The sequence below is a fragment of the Cyprinus carpio genome, chromosome B9, assembly GCF_018340385.1.
Source record: "Cyprinus carpio isolate SPL01 chromosome B9, ASM1834038v1, whole genome shotgun sequence".
Lineage (NCBI taxonomy): Eukaryota > Metazoa > Chordata > Actinopteri > Cypriniformes > Cyprinidae > Cyprinus > Cyprinus carpio.
The window spans coordinates 21936472-21955167 of record NC_056605.1 but is presented as its reverse complement, the minus strand read 5'-3'; the positions used below and the strand labels follow the sequence as shown (position 1 = coordinate 21955167).

Sequence of the window (18696 nt, the reverse complement as noted above, 5' to 3'; positions counted from 1 at the left end):
ACGACTATGGAGAGACGTTGCATGTTTTCTGTAGACAATCATAGAAACAGTGTTGTCTTGCTGCAGCCACAGAGTGGAACTCCAGAGGACAGTTTATCCTGAGCAGGTTGCAGTGAGCCCAGGACATCCTTCAGCGTGTATTAATAAACATCACCCAGCCCACGAGGGGTTACTTTAAGTCCTTTCCAGAAGCCGGCAGAGCTGTTTTGCTTCCTCTTTCTAGTAAACCCTGCCCACTTGGCCACAGGTGACCAATGATCTAAAACCGCAAGCTGATGGTTGAGGCAGGGCACTAGAAGAGAGAGTTTAGTCCATACAATCACATTGAAAGTCTTTGGTTACCACTGAGAAGGTGAGGAACAAGCAGACCGCAAACCCAGAAGAGCAAACCGCACAAACCGTGCAACAAATAAGGGTTAGGGGTTTATAAAGAAGATTGTCAAATTATAAAATTAATAAGGAGCTATAGTGTGAACTTAAATTTGTGTGAAAGGAAAATATAACTAAGTGGGATGAGCTTCTAATAAGCATGTGTGGCCTTCTGGGTATCCATCCAGTTCCTCACTCAAAACTTTAAACAGACATCTGCAGGCTTCCGTTCTGGGACCGATCTTTATTTTATTATTATTTTATCATTTGAAGTAGATTAAAGCAAGTTTTTACTCAGTTTCGAGTTATAAATGAGGTATACAACAGCTCCTTTACTCAGACCAGCTCTCGCTCGGCTCTCTGGTGCATGACCTCAACTATCCTATTTTGTCACTAGACTGAGGGTCTACAGCGGCAAACCCCGCTACAATCGTGAAACTATCCAATCACAAGTCAGAGCATCCACACACGCCAAAATCAAGTGCCAAAAAGGATCCACAACAGCTTCAAATTTACAGAGCTGTTGCCAGGTTCAACATCTTTGGATAAATCACATCCCAAACATCTCATGAGCACACAGGTTAAAAAGGATAGCATTTACAGCTAAGTGGTCAATTGCATCAAATGATGTATGATGCGTCCTTATATCCACTTAAAAAAAATCAATTTCCTGTATTTCCTACCAATGAGTCTCATTAAAAAGTCTCACTTTTAAGATATGATGTCAGACGGAACCTCTCTAAAGTATTATCTTTCAAAGTAATGCACCACTAGCGCCCCCTACATATCAGCTGGAGTTGAGTTATTAGTAAAGCTTTTAACAGGTATCCAACCGACTTGAATTCTACCTATGAAAAATAGGTAGCAACACTTCCAAAATATCACAAAACAAATAAAACTCACAGCGTTATTTTCATGGTTGATATGCACCATGTGAGTTTTGAGATTGGTGCATGCTCTGTTGCATCCCCTTTCACACACACACACAACCAAACAAAATCATCTCACATCAACATATTACAGTTTGCTACAATGTGTCAAACTCAGAAATAATAGTAAGGCATAAATGATAAATGCAAGTTTTTGTCAAACTAAGAAAGCTATTGACGTTGCTCCCTCATGATATACAAAAAAAGGCATAAAGTAATTAAACTCAAATGATTGTTAAAGATTGTTAAAAAGCAACATGGCAAATGAAATTCATAAAAAGTAAAGCAAAAAAACAAAAAAAAACAAATTGGTGCTATCAAGTCTGTTACATCAATGAAACTTGGGTCTTTCCTTTAGGAGCACCATCACAAGCCCCTCCCACTCAAACAAACCACATTTAAATGTGGGCAGGGCACACAACAGCCACTCCCACATCACAAGGATGTGGTCGCAATTTTTGGTCTTGACTTTTTTTTTTTTTTTTTTTTTAATTTTTTAGAATAGCTATAATATAAATGAAGTAATTTTTTGTTATTTTTTTTTCTTTTAGTGAATAAGCATGACAAAAACACTACATTCAAACTAGATATTAGTTCAAATATAAAATATGAGCATCTTACATAAGTGAATATATATAGAATTTAGAAAAGAAGTTCTCTAATCTTTTGAGTCATTCCTCAGATAAATATATCAGTAACTCCCCACAGTCCCGGTGACCACCGGGTCGTGACACTAATGCGCAAAACAACACATAAATCTACATGTCCAGAGAGGCTACGTTGAAATTTCCGGACAGAACCAGCGGAATGAGCAGCAACAAGACCCAGCCGCAAAGACAAAGGCTTTTTTTTTTTTTTTTTACTTTGGCAAGTAGGATAACAAAATATTCATTACAAGTTAACCTGGACATACCCTTTAAGTAGTAGTAGTAGTAGTACTTGAAATAGCAGTAGTAGACTTATGTGACATTATTATTACAGATTTTCCTGTCATACTTTGTAGTTTTGTTTTACACATTGGTCATTTTAAAATGGACTGTCAGAAACAGCTTTTGTACATTCTGGAGTTGACTACTGGTGTCTTTTGCTTAAAGTGAACCTTCCATGTAAGTGCTGCTGAGGTATTTCAAATCATATTAACAATAAAACACACATGGCGTTGTAACAAAAATTGACAGACCGGGCCACATTAACGAATGACAAAAGGGACAGAAAGGGGAGACTCTGACCTCTTCTTCACAGAAATTAAAATGTGAGAGTGTTAAAAGCAAAACAGTGATGTAATTCTCCCAGAATACCAGTTCTCCATTGTTCATTAACAAGAACAACAAAAAACAAGTCTAGACAGTGTACCAATGGAATACTAAAAATGAAGCCAAATGAAGCCATTTTCGAGCCTTTTGCACTTCCACAGGTTCTTCTGGATTAAGAGTTTGGTGGACTCTTGATATTTCTATTGCTATTCATTCGTCAAAACGCAGCATGGGTGTTGAGTCCTGTGAGATTACATCCAAAACAAAGACACGCCGTAAAGGTAAAAGAATGAAATAAAGGACACAGACTCCCAAAATCTCAACAGCACTTAAACACAAGGCCCTCAAGATTTTCTTTGGATCGTTAAACGCTCGGATATCGAGAGCTAAAGCAAGTTAGCGCTGTGCTAGAGAAGCTATATTTCTTCATATTTGTTGGACAATGCAAGTCAAAAGAGTAGGGTTTCAAAGAAGTATAATATATGGTAAAGTTAGTCAGTAGTGAGTAGTGAAAGTGTGGTCAGCATTGCACTGACCCACACAGGCACAGCAGCTAGTGAGAAATCGACTTTGGTTCAAGCTTTACATCATGGCTGCATTACATTGGTAGGGAAAAACAAAACGGACCATCCGGCTAAAACCCCCAATTACGTTCTCACCCCTTTATAACGGATATTTCAGGCCCCGCTACTGTCCTCCATGGTACAGCCAACACATTGGGCTGGAGTGAAATTTAGAGAAGGCCCTGATTTCAGATTATGGAGGACTGAATCTGGCACCTTGCAACTACAAAGAAGGGAAAATGTTCAAAAAGCCTTTTAGGTAAGAACACGCTTGCTTTACTTTCACGTTTACAATTTTCAATGATCTGAACAGAATGGGAAAATGACTCCCCCATTTATCATTGACCAGCAGAAAGGACAATCCAAAACCTCAAACTGGTCCTTTGCTGTAGTATCACGTTCTGCTCTCACCTCGGATCTATTTGGTTAGTTTCACTGACACTACAAAATTGAGGAGGAACAGCCATCTCAAATAAAATAAAAAAAAAAACAAGAAGAACTATGTTTTCGTCTTTGGAAAAGATCAAAATATTGCATTATATTTCCTGTGGTCTACCTAGAGCCTTCGCTCATAAATATTTAGGCTTAAACTACGCTACAGTAGCAATATACAGCAACAGGTATAACAAAGATTTTTGGTATATCTTGAAATAGAGGCAATACAAAGACCTCCGAAATAAAGACCTCTTAAAGCGTGACAGAAGTTCTGCTAAAAACCGAGCAGACTGCAGTTCTCAAATCCAGTTTTTTTGGTACAGATACTGTGCACAAGTAGAAAATCAAAGATCCTAAAAAACAAAAACAAACTTGAACATCATCCACCTCAACTTTATCTCACTTGACCTACACCTTCACAATCAGGTGGTGATACCGTGAGTACATCCCATGTTAGGAAGACCGTGAGGAGGTTAACCTTACGTGGTTACATAGTCCTGATGCTAACGTCACCAGCTCTCAGTTACTGAAGCTTCAAAGTAGATGGTACTGCTCAGTTACTTTTGCCCACGCCGAACAACTCCTCCTTGACGAATCATTTCATAATTCGTTAAAGCTTTTAGTATATTAAATGAGCCTGTTACTGGGTGAGGATTCAGACCCAGATTAGTCTTCTGCTACTGGGTAAACTACGAAATGATATGAAAACAATATCTGAAAGCGTTTCACTAGAAAGAAAGGCCAGTCGAACGATTCCTTAAAGCAATGAAACCGCATCACAGCTGCTTATTACTCCATTTAAAGCCTTGTAACCACAAGTTAGTAAGATACTGGACATAAAGCTAACCCATTGGTTGAAAATAAATCATGTGCATCTAAAAGGAAACGTTCCACGGGGACAGGAACGTCTGTAAAGCAGGATCTAGACAGAACATTTTTCTACAGTGAGGAAGAAGAGGTTACTGTCAGCTGTAAGAAGGTATCATTCAACACAGTAAACAAAGTTTTTTGGTTAAAAGCATTTCAGAAATACCTCTGAAGAAGAGGTTTGATGTGAAAATGGGAGAAAAGAGCGAGTTCACTGAAACGAATATGTCTTTGCGTCGCATAGAGACTTGGCACAATGTCCAGGGAGGTTTCTGCTCTCCTGATGCAAGCTCTGTGGAGACGCCAACATTCGCTTACGGTTGATTTGGATAAAGTCAACCCATCAATGAGGTCCAAACATAGCAGATTAAGGTGTAAAGTAAGAACATATAAACTTAAACATTAAAATAACGTTAAAACGGCATTAAATCCTATTTAAAAGGTTTGTTTTTGGTGGTAGCAAGAGATTAAAGAAAAACTAAAAGAAATTAAAGGAAAGGGGTCTAGGAGAGGAGAGGAGTGGGTAAAGCTTTCACTGGGCCTTAGAGGCCGTGGTGATGGTGGAGGCGGGCATAGTTGCTGTAGTGACAGCGCTCTGGTGGGCATCGGCGGTGATGTGCAGGTTGAGGGCTCCGGCGGCCCCCCCGGCCCCTCCCGCAGACACCAGGCTGACCGGGTTACTGGCAAGCAATGACAAGTTCTGAGGGTTCAGAAAGAGCGGTGCCGTCACGAGGTTAGGGGTGCTGCCAGCGCTGGTGTTGGCAAACAGAAAGTTCCCGCTCCCATCCAGAGATGTAATGGGCAGACTGCCACTAGATGCCAGAGCTAAAGAGACAATGAACAACATTTTAACACCAGGTGTTCAAAATATCGAAACAGAGCAGTGGCCTATAACAAATCAAATTATTAGAACAGAGATGCAGCGCTATAGAAATTTTGACTGTTAAGATGAATTTTCACATACCCAGCCCCTTGCATGTTCATTTATGAGACATTTTAGCTTATTTATAAATTCAGATACTGACAAAGGTGTAGTACTAGTATACTTTTGTTTGTTTAAAAAAAAAGTGAGGTCTATTTTTGAACAAATAAGTCTATTATTTTACCAATTATATCGACCAAATCAGACTGATATTAATCATTAAAAAATATATATTTTTAATATTGTTAGAATTAAGAACAATTTTTAGTTTTCTTTTTATATTTATTAATATTATCATTATTATTAAATAACACTGAAATACACTATTAATGTTATAAATATAAAAAAATATTATTAATAAGAATCATCAATCTATCTATAAAAGAGTTAAATAATATCAAATGTTTAAAGACGGGTCGTTGGATGAACAGTTTCTTAAAGAAGGGGCTGAATGTTGTGGGTGTTCAAACTCAAAAAAAAAAAAATGTAGTTCTCAAATTACACAGTTTTATATCACACTGTATTATGTAAAACGAATTACAGAAAATATTACTACTACTACTATTATTATTATTAATATTATTATAATATTATTATGTAGTAGTAATAATGTAACAAAGTACACTACTACTAATAATAAACAATAATAATATCATGTAATATAAATCTCTGTAAACTGAATTAAAGAAACTTAATATTTTAATAATATACATAAAATAATGTTAATATTACAAAAAAAATTACAATGAAAGGTCTATTTTGGACAAATAAGCCTTTCTATTATGTTACCAATTACATCGACCAAATCAGATTGATACTCATCATTAAAAAATAAAAATGATTATTATTGTTAGTACTAAGAACAATTTTCTTCATTTTCTTTTTATATTTATTATTATTATTATTATTATTTCATAATAATGAAATACACTATTATTATTATAAAGAATAATATAAATAAGAATCATCATAATCTTCTTTTAAAGAGTTTTTTTTTTAATCCATAACACCTAAAAGCACTCAGATGGTCACATGAACTTATGAAGTTAAATATAAAAAGGTTTGCATTGTATGCAAATAAGTCGTTTAGAATATTTTCATTGTATGCAAAAAAGTCATTTAATATCTTGGAATTGCATGCAAATATGTTGAATGCAGAAAGCTTTTGAGAGTGTAGAGTGACATCTGTTTTACGGCCACATATTCATCTTGCTGATGATGCCAAGATTAATAAGCACATGCAGAGCCATATTGTAAATATAAGTGTACTTGCCGCTCCACACACCTTGGATTGTGGCCAAGGTGCTGTTGCTCATCAGTGCTGGACTCAAAGCGCTCCCGAGACCACCGGGTGCCAGACTTAGAAAAGCCCCGCTTCACAGGAAACACCAGAGAATAGTATTAAACACAGATATCCAATCACAACTTGAGGTTGATGCTCTTTCAGAGAACTAAAATGACACTTACCCAGGAGTGAACTGTGAAGACGCCATGAGCCCAGGATTGAGGCCTGCGGCTGCAGCCATGGCAGCGATGCTGGCGCTGGTGGGCAGCTGGGTGGCTCCTTGCAGAGCGGCTGAAAGACTGGGTCCCGCCACCATCACCTGCCCAGTGCCCAGAGTTGCCGCCAGTGAAGAAGGTGCCTGACTTACAGCCGTCACCGTCCCCTGAGCTGAAGTGTGCTCTGAAGAGGACGTCTGCGCTGCGGTGGGAGAAGGGCTGAGCGAAGGAGAGGATGCTGCGGTGGTGATCACAGGTGCAGTGGAGATGACTGATGCAGTGTTAGTGCTAGCAGAGCCAATAGTTGTGCCTGTAGGAAGAAAAGGCTCTTTTAAAGATTGTTAGGTGAACAATAGGAATGTTTTTGGAGGTTTTTAGGCTTTTCTTGCCTACCAGTGAAACCGACGCTGGAGACACTAGTGCTGGTGAGAGTGTTACTGGTCACAAGACTTGCTGTATTCGGTGCCTGTAACAGGGGAAAGGAGGAGGAGGTTAAGCACTATTTTCAGCAGTCACATCTGCTGTGATGAATGAAGGGAGGCAGTTTGCATGTTGCGCACCAGAGGTGTGGCGGGAGAGAAGATTGCTTTGATAGGAGTGCTGACGGCGCTGCCACTGCTGGGTGGGTTGATCCTCTTCTCTTTCTGTCTGCGGTTACAGAACCATACTCGGATCACCTCTTTCTCCATGTTGAGCTGGTCCGCGATCATGGTGATCTCCTCAGAGGTAGGTTTTGGGTTCTGCTTGAAAAGGGCAAAAGCACAAGAAACGCCCTTACGGCAAAAACAAATCACAAAGACCTACAAGCCTTCAGTCCATGGTCTGAGGAGGTAATAATTCAGCTGGAAACTTTCAAGCTGAGACAAAATCAAATGTTTAAACAAGAGACTTTGGTTCCTTAAAGAAGGGGCTGAATGTTGTGGGTGTTCCATTTCTTATAATGTAAGAAGGTAGAACATACAAACATTTTCTGTAGTTCTCAATTTACAGTTCTATATTACTGTATTATTATTTAAAATTATAATAATAATAATCATATAATAAATTACATTACTCTTACTACTACTAATAGCAACAAAAACAATTTAATACAAAACTATGTAAACTGAATTATAGAAAATGTTAATATTAAGTAGTAGTAATAACAATGAAGTACATTACTAACAATATACAACAACAACAACAACAACAATAATAATAATAATAAGTAATATAAATCTGTGTAAATTGAATTAAAGGAAATTAAATTATTATTAATATTTTAATAATATAAATCAAATATTATAAATAAATAAATACAAAAAAAAATGTATTATAAAAATATTTTACTACTACCTAATTGAAGTTTAATATTAATAGTGCAAAGAATACATTATTTTAAATAATTATGTGTAATTATAATAAAATGGAATATAAATCTGTGTATAAATTACAGAAAATATTAATGAGTGTACATCAGGGATAGGCAACGTCGGTCCTGGAGTGCCGCTGTCCTGCAGAGTTTAACTCTAACCCTATCCAAACACACCTGAACAAGCTAATCAAGGTCTTCATGATTACTAAGGCTACAGACAAGTGAGGCTTTATTTCAGGGTTGGAGCTAAACTCTGCAGGACATTGGCACTCCAGGACCGACGTTGCCTACCCCTGGTGTAAATAATATAAATAATTTAATGTACATAAATAATAATAATAATAATAATAATAATAATAATATGATTAATACATTGAATTACAGAAAATATTACATCGCATTCAACATTTAATTGATAGTTCCATCACATTGTCACTAAAAACCAGCGGAAGATTTTGAGCCAGTAAAACTTTAATAACGGCTCATCAAATAAGCTCTGATGCGAGATGTCGCTCACCTCCAGAAAGCTCTTTTCTAAGGCCACTCTGATGTTGGTCTCAATGCTGGTCCTCTTCTTGCGGCGGCGGTTCAAGCCCTCCATGCCCAGCCCAGGTGAGCCAAGAGAGCTGGGACTGGACAGGGCCTGGTCAGACGTCTGGTTCTCTGCACAAACAGCGCACACGAAAGCACAAAGGAGTGATATAAGCACCTGTGCCAAACAACACAGCAGACGCGCCTCAAAGCATCAGCAACATTAAGTAAAACATTAGCTTTATATATATATAAAAAAAAAAAAAACAGAAAGGAGAGCTGAGACCTGCAGTACTACAGACCTTTGCATTCCAAAACTAAAGAGGAATGCGACAGGAATCTTCATATCCTTTCTAACATCCTTCATGGTATACAATGTTATTTTGAGTGAGGAGAGAAATGGCTCAGAGTAGAGAAAATACATACCTGCATCATTGAGCCATTTTTCAAGCAGAGGCTTCAGTTTGCACATGTTTTTAAAGCTCAGGTTCAAGGCCTCAAAGCGAGAAATGGTGGTTTGGCTGAAGTCATTTCCATAAAGTTTTCCCATGGCAAGGCCAACATCCCCCTGGTACAACAACACAATAGCATTTAAGTTTTAAACATAATTTACAAGTCACCCTATAAGTCTCAGATGGAGGAGAACACAAATAATTAGAAAAAATTCACATTTGGTGATGACCTGGATGATTAAATACCATCGGAGACTTCTGAATAGTGAAATCAACTAGAGCGTGCAACAAGACAAACTGTGACGAGGTAAGTCCAGTTTACCTGCGTGAAGCCCAGTTTGATACGTCTCTGTTTGAAGGTCTTGGCAAACTGCTCTAGCTCCTCCAGGTCGCTGGGCTCCTCCAGGCTGGGTGTGTCGATGTGCTTTGGTGTCGTCTGGCTGTGAGGAAGGGATTGGATGGGGGTCGCTGCTATCGTGCGTGTGGGTGTAGCAGGCTGTGAAGTGGAAGGAAAAAGGTGTTTAGAAGTTTTGGTTTTGGAATGTATGCTAATCTAACAGGTTTTTCAAAAATAAAGTAATCTAGATGACGTGTACAAATGGATCCAGTGGGTGAATGGGATGCCCCTGACCTGTGTGGCAAGTGTGATGCTTGGCTGGGTCTGCAGGAGGTTGGCTTGGCTTTGAGGTAGTTGAGTTAGAAGGTTCTGGGCCTGCAGGAGACCTGGTTAGAGCAAGAGGAAAGACCAAACAATCAGATAGGCTGATCACATGGAGGAACGGAGAGATCCAAGAAGGTTAAGATGATACGGGACTCACTCTGCTGGCCCTGTGGTGTCTGCGAGATGATGAACTGCGCAGGCTGCAGCTGTGTTGCGATGTGGTGGCCCGGCTGGACCAGCACAAACTGCTGCAGGTTGAGGTTCTGCTGCTGTTGCAGATGCTGTAACTGCTGTATTGTTCCACACAAACACAGCGTTACTATGTGTCACTATACCAAGTGCACCAGTTAAGCTATGACTGCCATGACAACCTCACCAATTAAGTGGGGTTCAACAGTAAAGATGTTTTAGATTTTGTTGGAAAAATACATTTTGCTGTTGCCATGACAATCAGCAAAGTAAAACATTTAGGCATATGATTGTGTTTTCTGCTATTTTGATCCTAGTGGAAATGCCTCCTTTTTAAATTTGCCAATTTAAATGCACCCTTTTTATTGATTTAATAATTTCATTTTGGGTACTTTGATTCTCTATATACTTCAGATGCAGCTTCCTACGTATAAATAGCTGAAGGGCCTGGAAAACAAAATGTTAATGTTTTTTCATATTTTATAGCATTTTAACTATATACGTGTATATATAAATTTCCATGTAACAGAGCGAACAAGAACCCCAGAAAAAAACAACAACTTTGCAGTATTTTACATTAATATACATCACCAACTCTTTTCTTAGCCTTCTATCAACAAATTTCCAAGTCCACCACATTTAAAGAACAATTTGAAAGGTCCCCAAACTCCATCAAAAATTTTATATTTATCCCTTAATATATCATCTTTTCCATTGACATATTTGTTACCATTACTTTCAGCCAACGTCCTATATTTGGCTAAATGTTAATTTTAATTAAAAACACTTCCCTTCTAACACTTGAGGCATTCTCAAGGCAAGTCAAAATACTGCCAGGGCAAAAATAAAAATGAACAAAAATTAATTTTTAGAAAGTCCTTTCGTTAATGTCTGTCATCCATTAGTTTTGCCTTTACTGAAATGCCATTCATTCAAATGACAAAATCATATTGAAAGAATGGTGCCGTGCAATCAAATAAAACAAGGCCATTTCAGTACTGAGACTCGAATGAATAAAACTGCGGCTCTCTTACAGGTGTGATCTGGATGGGTTGGGAGAGGGGGATCTGGGTGATGGGGGTGGCAGCGGAGGCAGAGATGCTGGCTCCTGTAGTGCTGCTCTGCTGGCCGGCTGAATGCTGCACTGCTGCTGCTAAGAGCTGAGCCTGAGCCTGCTGCAGCAATAACTGCTGCTGCGCTGGAGTCAAAGTCAACTGCAGAAAAGAGAGTGAGACAAAGACAATTTATTTAATCTCTAATTATCACATTTGGCAGTAGGCCCATTTCTATAAAATTCTCAAAGTGGAAATTACCCCGTTACTCACAAAGCTTTACCCTGGATTCAGCGTGTTTATTTACTAAAAGGCAGTTGCAGACGTTGCCACTGTCGAAAAGTGCTATTTACAGTTAGCCATGATTAATTATATTTAACAACTATACCAACCTATACTAAAATCCTTGAGTGTGCATGATTTTAAAACATTTCCCTAAATCCTTAATTTGTGCACAAAATAGAACACAGTGAAATTTCAGTGTATCACTATATAAAGGGTTATATGTATAAACCACACTGATAGTTTGATTGTGAAAAAAATGCATTGATACTAAAGCCTGTCCAGGTTCGAGTTCGGCCAATCAAAACAGCAAGGACTTGCAGCCTGAAGTGATATATATTTTTGTGATATTGACAAGTAAGGGTCAACCTAAAGGTGATTTTTCAAGTCACAAAAAGGCTTCTACAACTTCAAAAAAAAGAAATCGATACCCAACTGTACAGGATGAAGAAAATGATGATGAATAGTGCAGTACAATATGAACAGGCAACATGTTATTTGAACTTATTTTTAAATAACCATGTATAACAGTGGGACTCCTCATGAAAAACTGCATAATCCATAACATAACATAATGATGTAGTCAGTCTGCCTTTGCTCTCAAAGGTTTTAAATATTTATATATGAATAGCTTACAATACATGTATAATATATTCTTTATATAGCTATAGTCAACAGATTTTAAACAATAGCTGTATATTTGGTGATGTCAATTGCAATGCTTCATAGGATTGATGTTCTTTCCCTCATTTTTTTTTTGCTACCAATCTGTTTGTGTAATGTTGCAATTCACCTAGTGGCTGGTTTGGTTTATGGCTTTTAACTCTTTAACAAAGACTTTTAAAATCTCAATGGAAAAATTAATGGGGAAAGACACTTTCGGAGCGAAGACCGAAGAAAAAGCAGACAGGCACTGTTGTACTCTTTTGCACAATAAGGTTCATGCTTCTTCTGATTTAAATGTTCCAGTTTGGTGGCAGAAGCAAATAAGGATTAATAAAGAGGGCTTTTTACCTTTTGCTCAATCAATGTGGAAATGGGGGCAGAGAAAGCAAATACAGAGGAAGACCTTCCCAAAACACCTCTCCGAAATCAAATGTTTTTTGTTCGATTCTCATGTACGGTGATATAAATATACCGCAGCCTTCTGAGACTTCAAGTGGAGAGCAAAGCGGGTATGCTAATTAACGAAACTGTTATGCAGTACATGTAAATTCTGCATAGATTTGCATATTCTCAACCATCTGTTTCCGAGCAACTGCAGAGCAGCTAATTAGCATATGGGGCCCAATAATTTCCCCTGTAACCAGGAGATAGCATGTTGTGCTTTAAATCTCTAATCTTCAAAGTTACGACAAATCTCACACATTATTTTCGAATAGACACAATAATGCATGACATGAGGTGGAAAGCCTCTGCAGTCACTCTGAAACATGATAATGACACACGCGGGTCAAGACCATGGCAGTTTTGTGACTTAGACACAGGCCCTGGGGACATCTCTAAATTCCTATTGCTCTTTCATCCATGTCACAGACCACAAATGTGTGTGTGAGCTCAGAGAAAAAGATTATACCTGTTGGAGCAAGGCCTGTGCGTGTGCGTTGGTGATTGCGCTTGTTGTTTGCACAGTCTGCCTATGAAAGTCCAGTCCATTTGTTTGGGCACCTGGAAGAAGAAAAGCAGTCGATGCTACAATAGATCAGAGCCACACAAAAAGGTCTTTTCAACCAAGTTATTCAGCTCCATGGCCTTTCTTATTTCAATCTAAAAAAACAAACAAACAAAAAAAAAAAACGTTATTCGTTTTGTGTTGAGTTGTATTGTATTTTATGTTTAAGTTAAGTCAGAGCAAGTGACCCTTTGCCAATTTACAAATTGTGAAGTGATAGTCTTTCAACTCACTCAGACGTAAAAGAAAGTTGTGTTAGGAAGATCAAGGCAAAAGATCTGAGCAGACTACTTGAGAAAATATAGAAACATGCAAGTTAAGGAACCAACGGTTCCTTGGGTAACTCACCAGTGTTTTCGTCCCCGCTCTCCATTGCACATTTACTTGTTTCCGATGGATTACTCATTTTAGAATCTGGAACAGACCGAGGAAGGTCGGACTTTCAGTTTCTCTTCAAAGACCAATCATTCAGTGACTTTCAAAAGTGAGACAGCAACAAACCATGACCCAATATTTTTTTTTAAATATTCCAACTTCATATGCTATTGACTACACGGAATGTCTCAAAGTTTAGTTATGAGAAAATGAAAAAAACTGAATGCTGTTAATGAACAATCTTAAAACGTTGACTACTCAACCCTAGATAGCATAGCATCACTATACGGTAAAACAGATCTTAAATGTTGTTGCCAACCACAAACATCACTCACCAGCAGCTGCTGCACCTGCCTTGTCAAGTGTCTCTACAAGCATCACAACAAACTTAGCACCCCTTTCGCAGACAACCCTCAAAAGCAAAGGAGTCTCTCTCTGCGTAACTAAACGGTTTGGAGTGGGAAAACAACACGCGTGCAGAGCACAGCTAAGCTTCAGTGAAACTGTGGCTGCCTTTCTCTCAGTCTCTCCGGCTTGCTTGCTTGCTTTGCTCTCTCTCTCACTCACTCTCTCTGTGCCATGATTGTCATAACAACTAGAGTGTGAAGAAGTTCGTTTTCATTCTGGAACGGAACAGAAGCGCAGCGGCTGCCAGCGCCGTAATAAAGCATAAGTATGCAGCTGATTAAAGCCATATGCAAATCTGCCTCACTTCATTAGCTGAGCAACACTTTGAAGTCCTGCAAGCAATTCATTTCGCACGGCGCTCTGAGAGCTTTCTCCCTAATTTAAATGTTCATAAATATTTATCATCTCATTAGCATATTAATTGGATCGCTTTGGAGGGAAAAAGGAGGAATGGAAAAAAAGAGTGTCAATGCACAAGCCCAATTACCTACGGAGCGCTGGTTAAATTAGGTGAAACAGGTGAGCTTTCTGTCAATGCGATCAAAGCGCACAAACCGGCGAGGACGGTATCTGGACATAAAGAGAGCAGGTTGCATTTCTTATACATTCTAAGCACCAGAAGTTGCGGATGGAGCTGTTCGGGAAGTAAATTACTTGCCATTCTCCACCATCCTATTCACACAGCCCCCTGTGGCCCAGACACTTCACGGATCAAATTCCGTGACTTCTGTAGCCGTATTGTCTGGAAAAGAACATGAAGTCTGCTTTGCATATCCAGATTAACTGTGCACCTCATTAACTGATATTTTCAGAGCTTGGCCTAATTACAACAGAACAGAGATTTACACATTAGAACAAAGATCTGGCAGAGTAAGCATAAAGAAATCCGCCTATCCAAAAGGAAGTATTGCTGACACTTAAAATACTTTTTCAGAGCGCTAAACTTTACTCAGACAACAGAAAGATTACAAGACTAACATAATCCATCAAAACAGCTAATAACTTCTTATCCGAAGAGAAACTGTGAAAACCATTTGACAGTTTAGTTTAATGGCAAAACTAACCTGGAGAGTATTATTCAAATTAGCAAAAAAAAAAAAAAAATCCTCTATTTAATGCAAATATCATACTCCATAAACAGGCATTTGGGCCATTTTATGAAAAAGAGAACTGAATTCAGCACAGAGGACAAAATTTCAATATTTCATTACCAGCAAGCAGGAACAAATAACATCATATTCAAATTGTGCATTTGAGAAAACAATACATTTGCATTTTAGAGAGGAACTGATGAAAAATTAAAGACACTGATGACAACCATTTACAGATTACAGTTATTTTCACTCATATATTATAATTTAATAGGACAAAACCATTTAACTGGACAACATGAAGTCACTCCAATCTGCCACATATAAATACAAAGAGGACTGTTTCACATAATTCTCAAAGGCTGGCAAAAACCACAAATTCTCACTTGATTTTAGGTCTATAATCATTTTAATTAATAGAATGTTAGCCTGCAGGGACTGTTTCTACATGTTCACATCAGCAGAGCATGAAGAAAAACTCAAGCAAAACAAAAAGAAAAATACAGATGGTCAAAGGGAGACGCAAAATGCCATGAAGTTTCACTACTATGCTTGAAAAGTGTCAGTTACTACAAAAATAAAATTAAGGATTCATGCAGGTCATTTACACTATAGCTATGAGCTGTGGATACAGGAAACAAACAAGTTTCAGCATGTCATTGTCTCTCTAGGCCCTACACACAGAGTGAAAATGTTATCAGTTTAAAAGCAGGGTCTGTTAGACCTGACTCCATGACATGTCTAAAGCCAAACAATTATATGCTAATTTATATTACAAACCAAATAGTTCTCATGTAGTCAGAGAATTCATGTTAAATGAGAGAAGGGTGATACAATAGATTTCAAAGCAGATTAAAAAAAAAAAATTCTCCTGAGACATCAGGGTGAAACATAACATAACAAACAACATTTTCAACAGTTAGGTCTGGTGTTTGATTTGATGAGCCAAGACATTGTTTTGCCTTAAATGGAAGATACTCTATATTAATTACAGGAACAACTGTATAAAAGCAATATAACTGGGAAAAATGACCAAAATCTTTAACCCAGATATGCGTCAAGTTGTTACTGTTACCTAAAACCTTTGGTAAATTACATAAAGCTGAAATAAAATATAAATATTAGATAAAAACTTTACCCACATAAAGCGATATTTACCATAGAAAGCTTTAATCTGCCAAACGTGGACTATTACTATCATTAACATTACGATTTTCTGTCAAGCTGTTCTGTAAAGTGCTGTGAAAAACGATACACGAATAAAACTACCAATCCTGAATTAGTTCTGAATATCAGCTCAACAGTGAACATCTGTGATTCGAACGTAGATACAAAACCACGTCACGATTGAGAGTTACATTAATGATTGTAAGCAATATGATAACTAAAGTACTAAAGATTATTTGTCACAAGAGAATAAAAATAGCAAAACTGACTTTTTTGGGGGGCTTTTAACGGATGATGAAACAGTAAAATGACTAAATAAACAAGCATACAGCTTCTGGAACAATAGTGGAGACGCTGTGCTCTATTTGCGGATCACCCATTAGACTAGCAAATAAAGCTGGCATAATGCCTGCATACATCTCCTTGAGCAGACAGACTGATATAACGTTACAGAAACACCGGCTGCGCTACAAAGTATCAATTTGTCACAACGCACTGGATACGTTGTATAAACTGCCGCCAGAGTTCCATTTTGGCACGTTCCACCATCCTTCGACAATGAAATGGATTCATTCTGATAGAATATGCTGAACAGCGCATTCTGAGCTCTAGAAGGCCCACATGAATAACATAACAGGGCTACACGCCTGCAATGGGCACAAAAGACAAGAGAATAGGCATTAAAAAAAAATCACGCCGTGTCCTAACTGTACACCAAGCAAGCCCCAGCTGCTCTGCTCTTTCATATTTTCACCGTAAACACGTTGCGCAGACGCCGGCTGATTGCGAGCGAATGAATATTCAAAGCTTTATCTGTGGGATTGGCTCACGGCACAATACAGCAACACAAAGCCGCTGGAGTAGCATTAGCCGCTTAGCATACACACCGCAGCCTTTAGTTATGATTAACTGTAAAATACTAACAACCTCTGACCGGGGACAGTGCAAAACCCCGCGAGCTGTCGCCGATTATGGCTAATAAAATATGCAAAGCGGCGATTTCTCAGCGGCGGTATGAATATGTAACGCGGCTGCTCTAATCACACAAAGGAGGCATTTTCCTTTAATTTGCCGTCGCACTGCATCGCCAGTTTCACCGTCGCACAGACAGAGAATTATTCCCCGATACGTTCATTTAAAGGGTGCATATGAATGCAACATCGAGTTTGAGTATTTTGTTTACGCTTTCCCTACCGCGCTTTACTGGGTTGAGAGAAAGAGTGTTTGAATATGAATATGAATATGTAAAATGCAGTAATGATTACCTGGTACTGAACTCTCATCTTGACTCGCTGCTCCTCCGTCCGCCATTTTGAATATTTAAACCCAAATCCTCAAAACACAATACAGAGGCTCACCGATGCACTACTCACACAGCATGGGCACGGAAGAGCTGAGAGTTCCCATCAGTGCGACTCAACTTACCCAGAACCACCTCCAAAGGACACGCTCACATCGATCGTTAACCATAATTACACTGTCAACTTTTAAATACACTTGTACACGTGTAGACCTTTGCATGCGTTATTGGTCATGTGCAAAAAACAAAAGAACGGGAGAAAAGCTTTGTTTTATGAAAAATGTAGTGAATTAATAAGAAATAAAGTAAGAAACAAACAAACAAAAAGAGCCTACAGAGACAATGTTCAAAGTGTCCATTTTCCTAATTAATTTTAAGCACTTTTTAATCACAATTTAACCACATCTCACACATTTTATAAAAACTGTATTATTCAACTATTTTTTTTTAAATAACAGTACATCTTGCTACAAGTTAATATGAAAAAAATGCAATAAAATAATAATAAATAAAGCTGTATAACATACCGAAAGACCAAAATGCCACGACTGCTTTCTGTACTTAGTCACATATGACTGAAAAAAAAGCAGATGAAACACTATTTAAAAAAAAGTTTTTTTTTTTATAAAAGCAATTTTGCAAAAACAGGGAAAATTGTGTATTTAGATATTTTTGACAATGTTACAAATTGTGATTCCTTTACCAAAAATGATATGTATAGTATATTCTTTACTGAAGTCTGAAAGAAATTATTTGAAAACAATAAAAGGGCTTAAATGAAATGGAAAGAGTGAGAGCAAGTCTGTTAACAAGCACAGTTGAGCCGTAAAGAGAAACTGATGTTTTTGTGAGCATGGCGTCTGGTAAAGATGAATAGCTCTTTACAAAATGGAAAAATGACCTGTTCACAAAGTGCCTTTAATTTCAATTATGTCTCCTGCACTACCATCTGCTGGTTTTGTGTGGCAACACACCACAGCTGGAATACACATCCAGTTAGACCAACAACCTTTAGATGGGTTGTTCAAAGACGTCAACAATAAAAAAAACTTTTTAACATTACTTAAACAATCACATAGCAAAGCATGTGCATGTAAACCTTATTCTTTATCAAGTGATATTGTACACAAGTCATCATGAATAAAATGCAGGGAGGTTCAAGCTGTAACATTTAATATGTCCCTTATTGTTAGCTATGTAAACATCCCCTTCCCCTTGCATGTCAGTTCATTTTCCAGCAATGACTCCTAATCTATACTAATATCATTTTGTTACAACCTAACTTGTAAAACTTTGAGGAAGAGGATAAGAGTCCAAAGTGCAA

The 18696-nt window shown here is 38.0% G+C and overlaps 1 protein-coding gene across 7 annotated transcripts; it reads right to left on the bottom strand.

The window, feature by feature from the left end:
* Positions 1–3978: 3978 nt before the first annotated feature.
* On the bottom strand, positions 3979–17545 carry LOC109096819 (POU domain, class 2, transcription factor 1-like). Of its 7 annotated transcripts, none has more exons than XM_042731572.1 (14): positions 17338–17545; positions 13380–13445; positions 12936–13027; positions 11060–11239; positions 9994–10126; positions 9807–9898; positions 9498–9671; positions 9150–9291; positions 8710–8864; positions 7399–7581; positions 7232–7304; positions 6806–7148; positions 6612–6712; positions 3979–5241 (listed from the first exon to the last, which is right to left on the bottom strand). In XM_042731572.1, the coding sequence occupies exons 1-14, from the start codon at positions 17381–17383 to the stop codon at positions 4949–4951; spliced, it is 2073 nt and encodes a 690-aa protein (XP_042587506.1). In that variant the 5' UTR covers positions 17384–17545; the 3' UTR covers positions 3979–4948. The 7 variants fall into 7 exon arrangements, with proteins under 7 accessions (XP_042587506.1, XP_042587510.1, XP_042587507.1 ...); XM_042731576.1 differs by having other exon boundaries at positions 6624–6712; XM_042731573.1 differs by having other exon boundaries at positions 7399–7578.
* Between the last annotated feature and the right edge of the window lie 1151 nt (positions 17546–18696).

Bases quoted from the DNA above. Each gene is read 5' to 3' on its own strand.
- LOC109096819 (XM_042731572.1), bottom strand. From the start codon at position 17,383: ATGGCGGACGGAGGAGCAGCGAGTCAAGATGAGAGTTCAGTACCAG. The intron at 9,899-9,993 runs GTGAGTCCCGTA...TGCTCTAACCAG, and splicing joins GACACCACAGGGCCAGCAGA to GTCTCCTGCAGGCCCAGAAC. The intron at 7,305-7,398 runs GTGCGCAACATG...CCCCTGTTACAG, and splicing joins TCTCTCCCGCCACACCTCTG to GCACCGAATACAGCAAGTCT.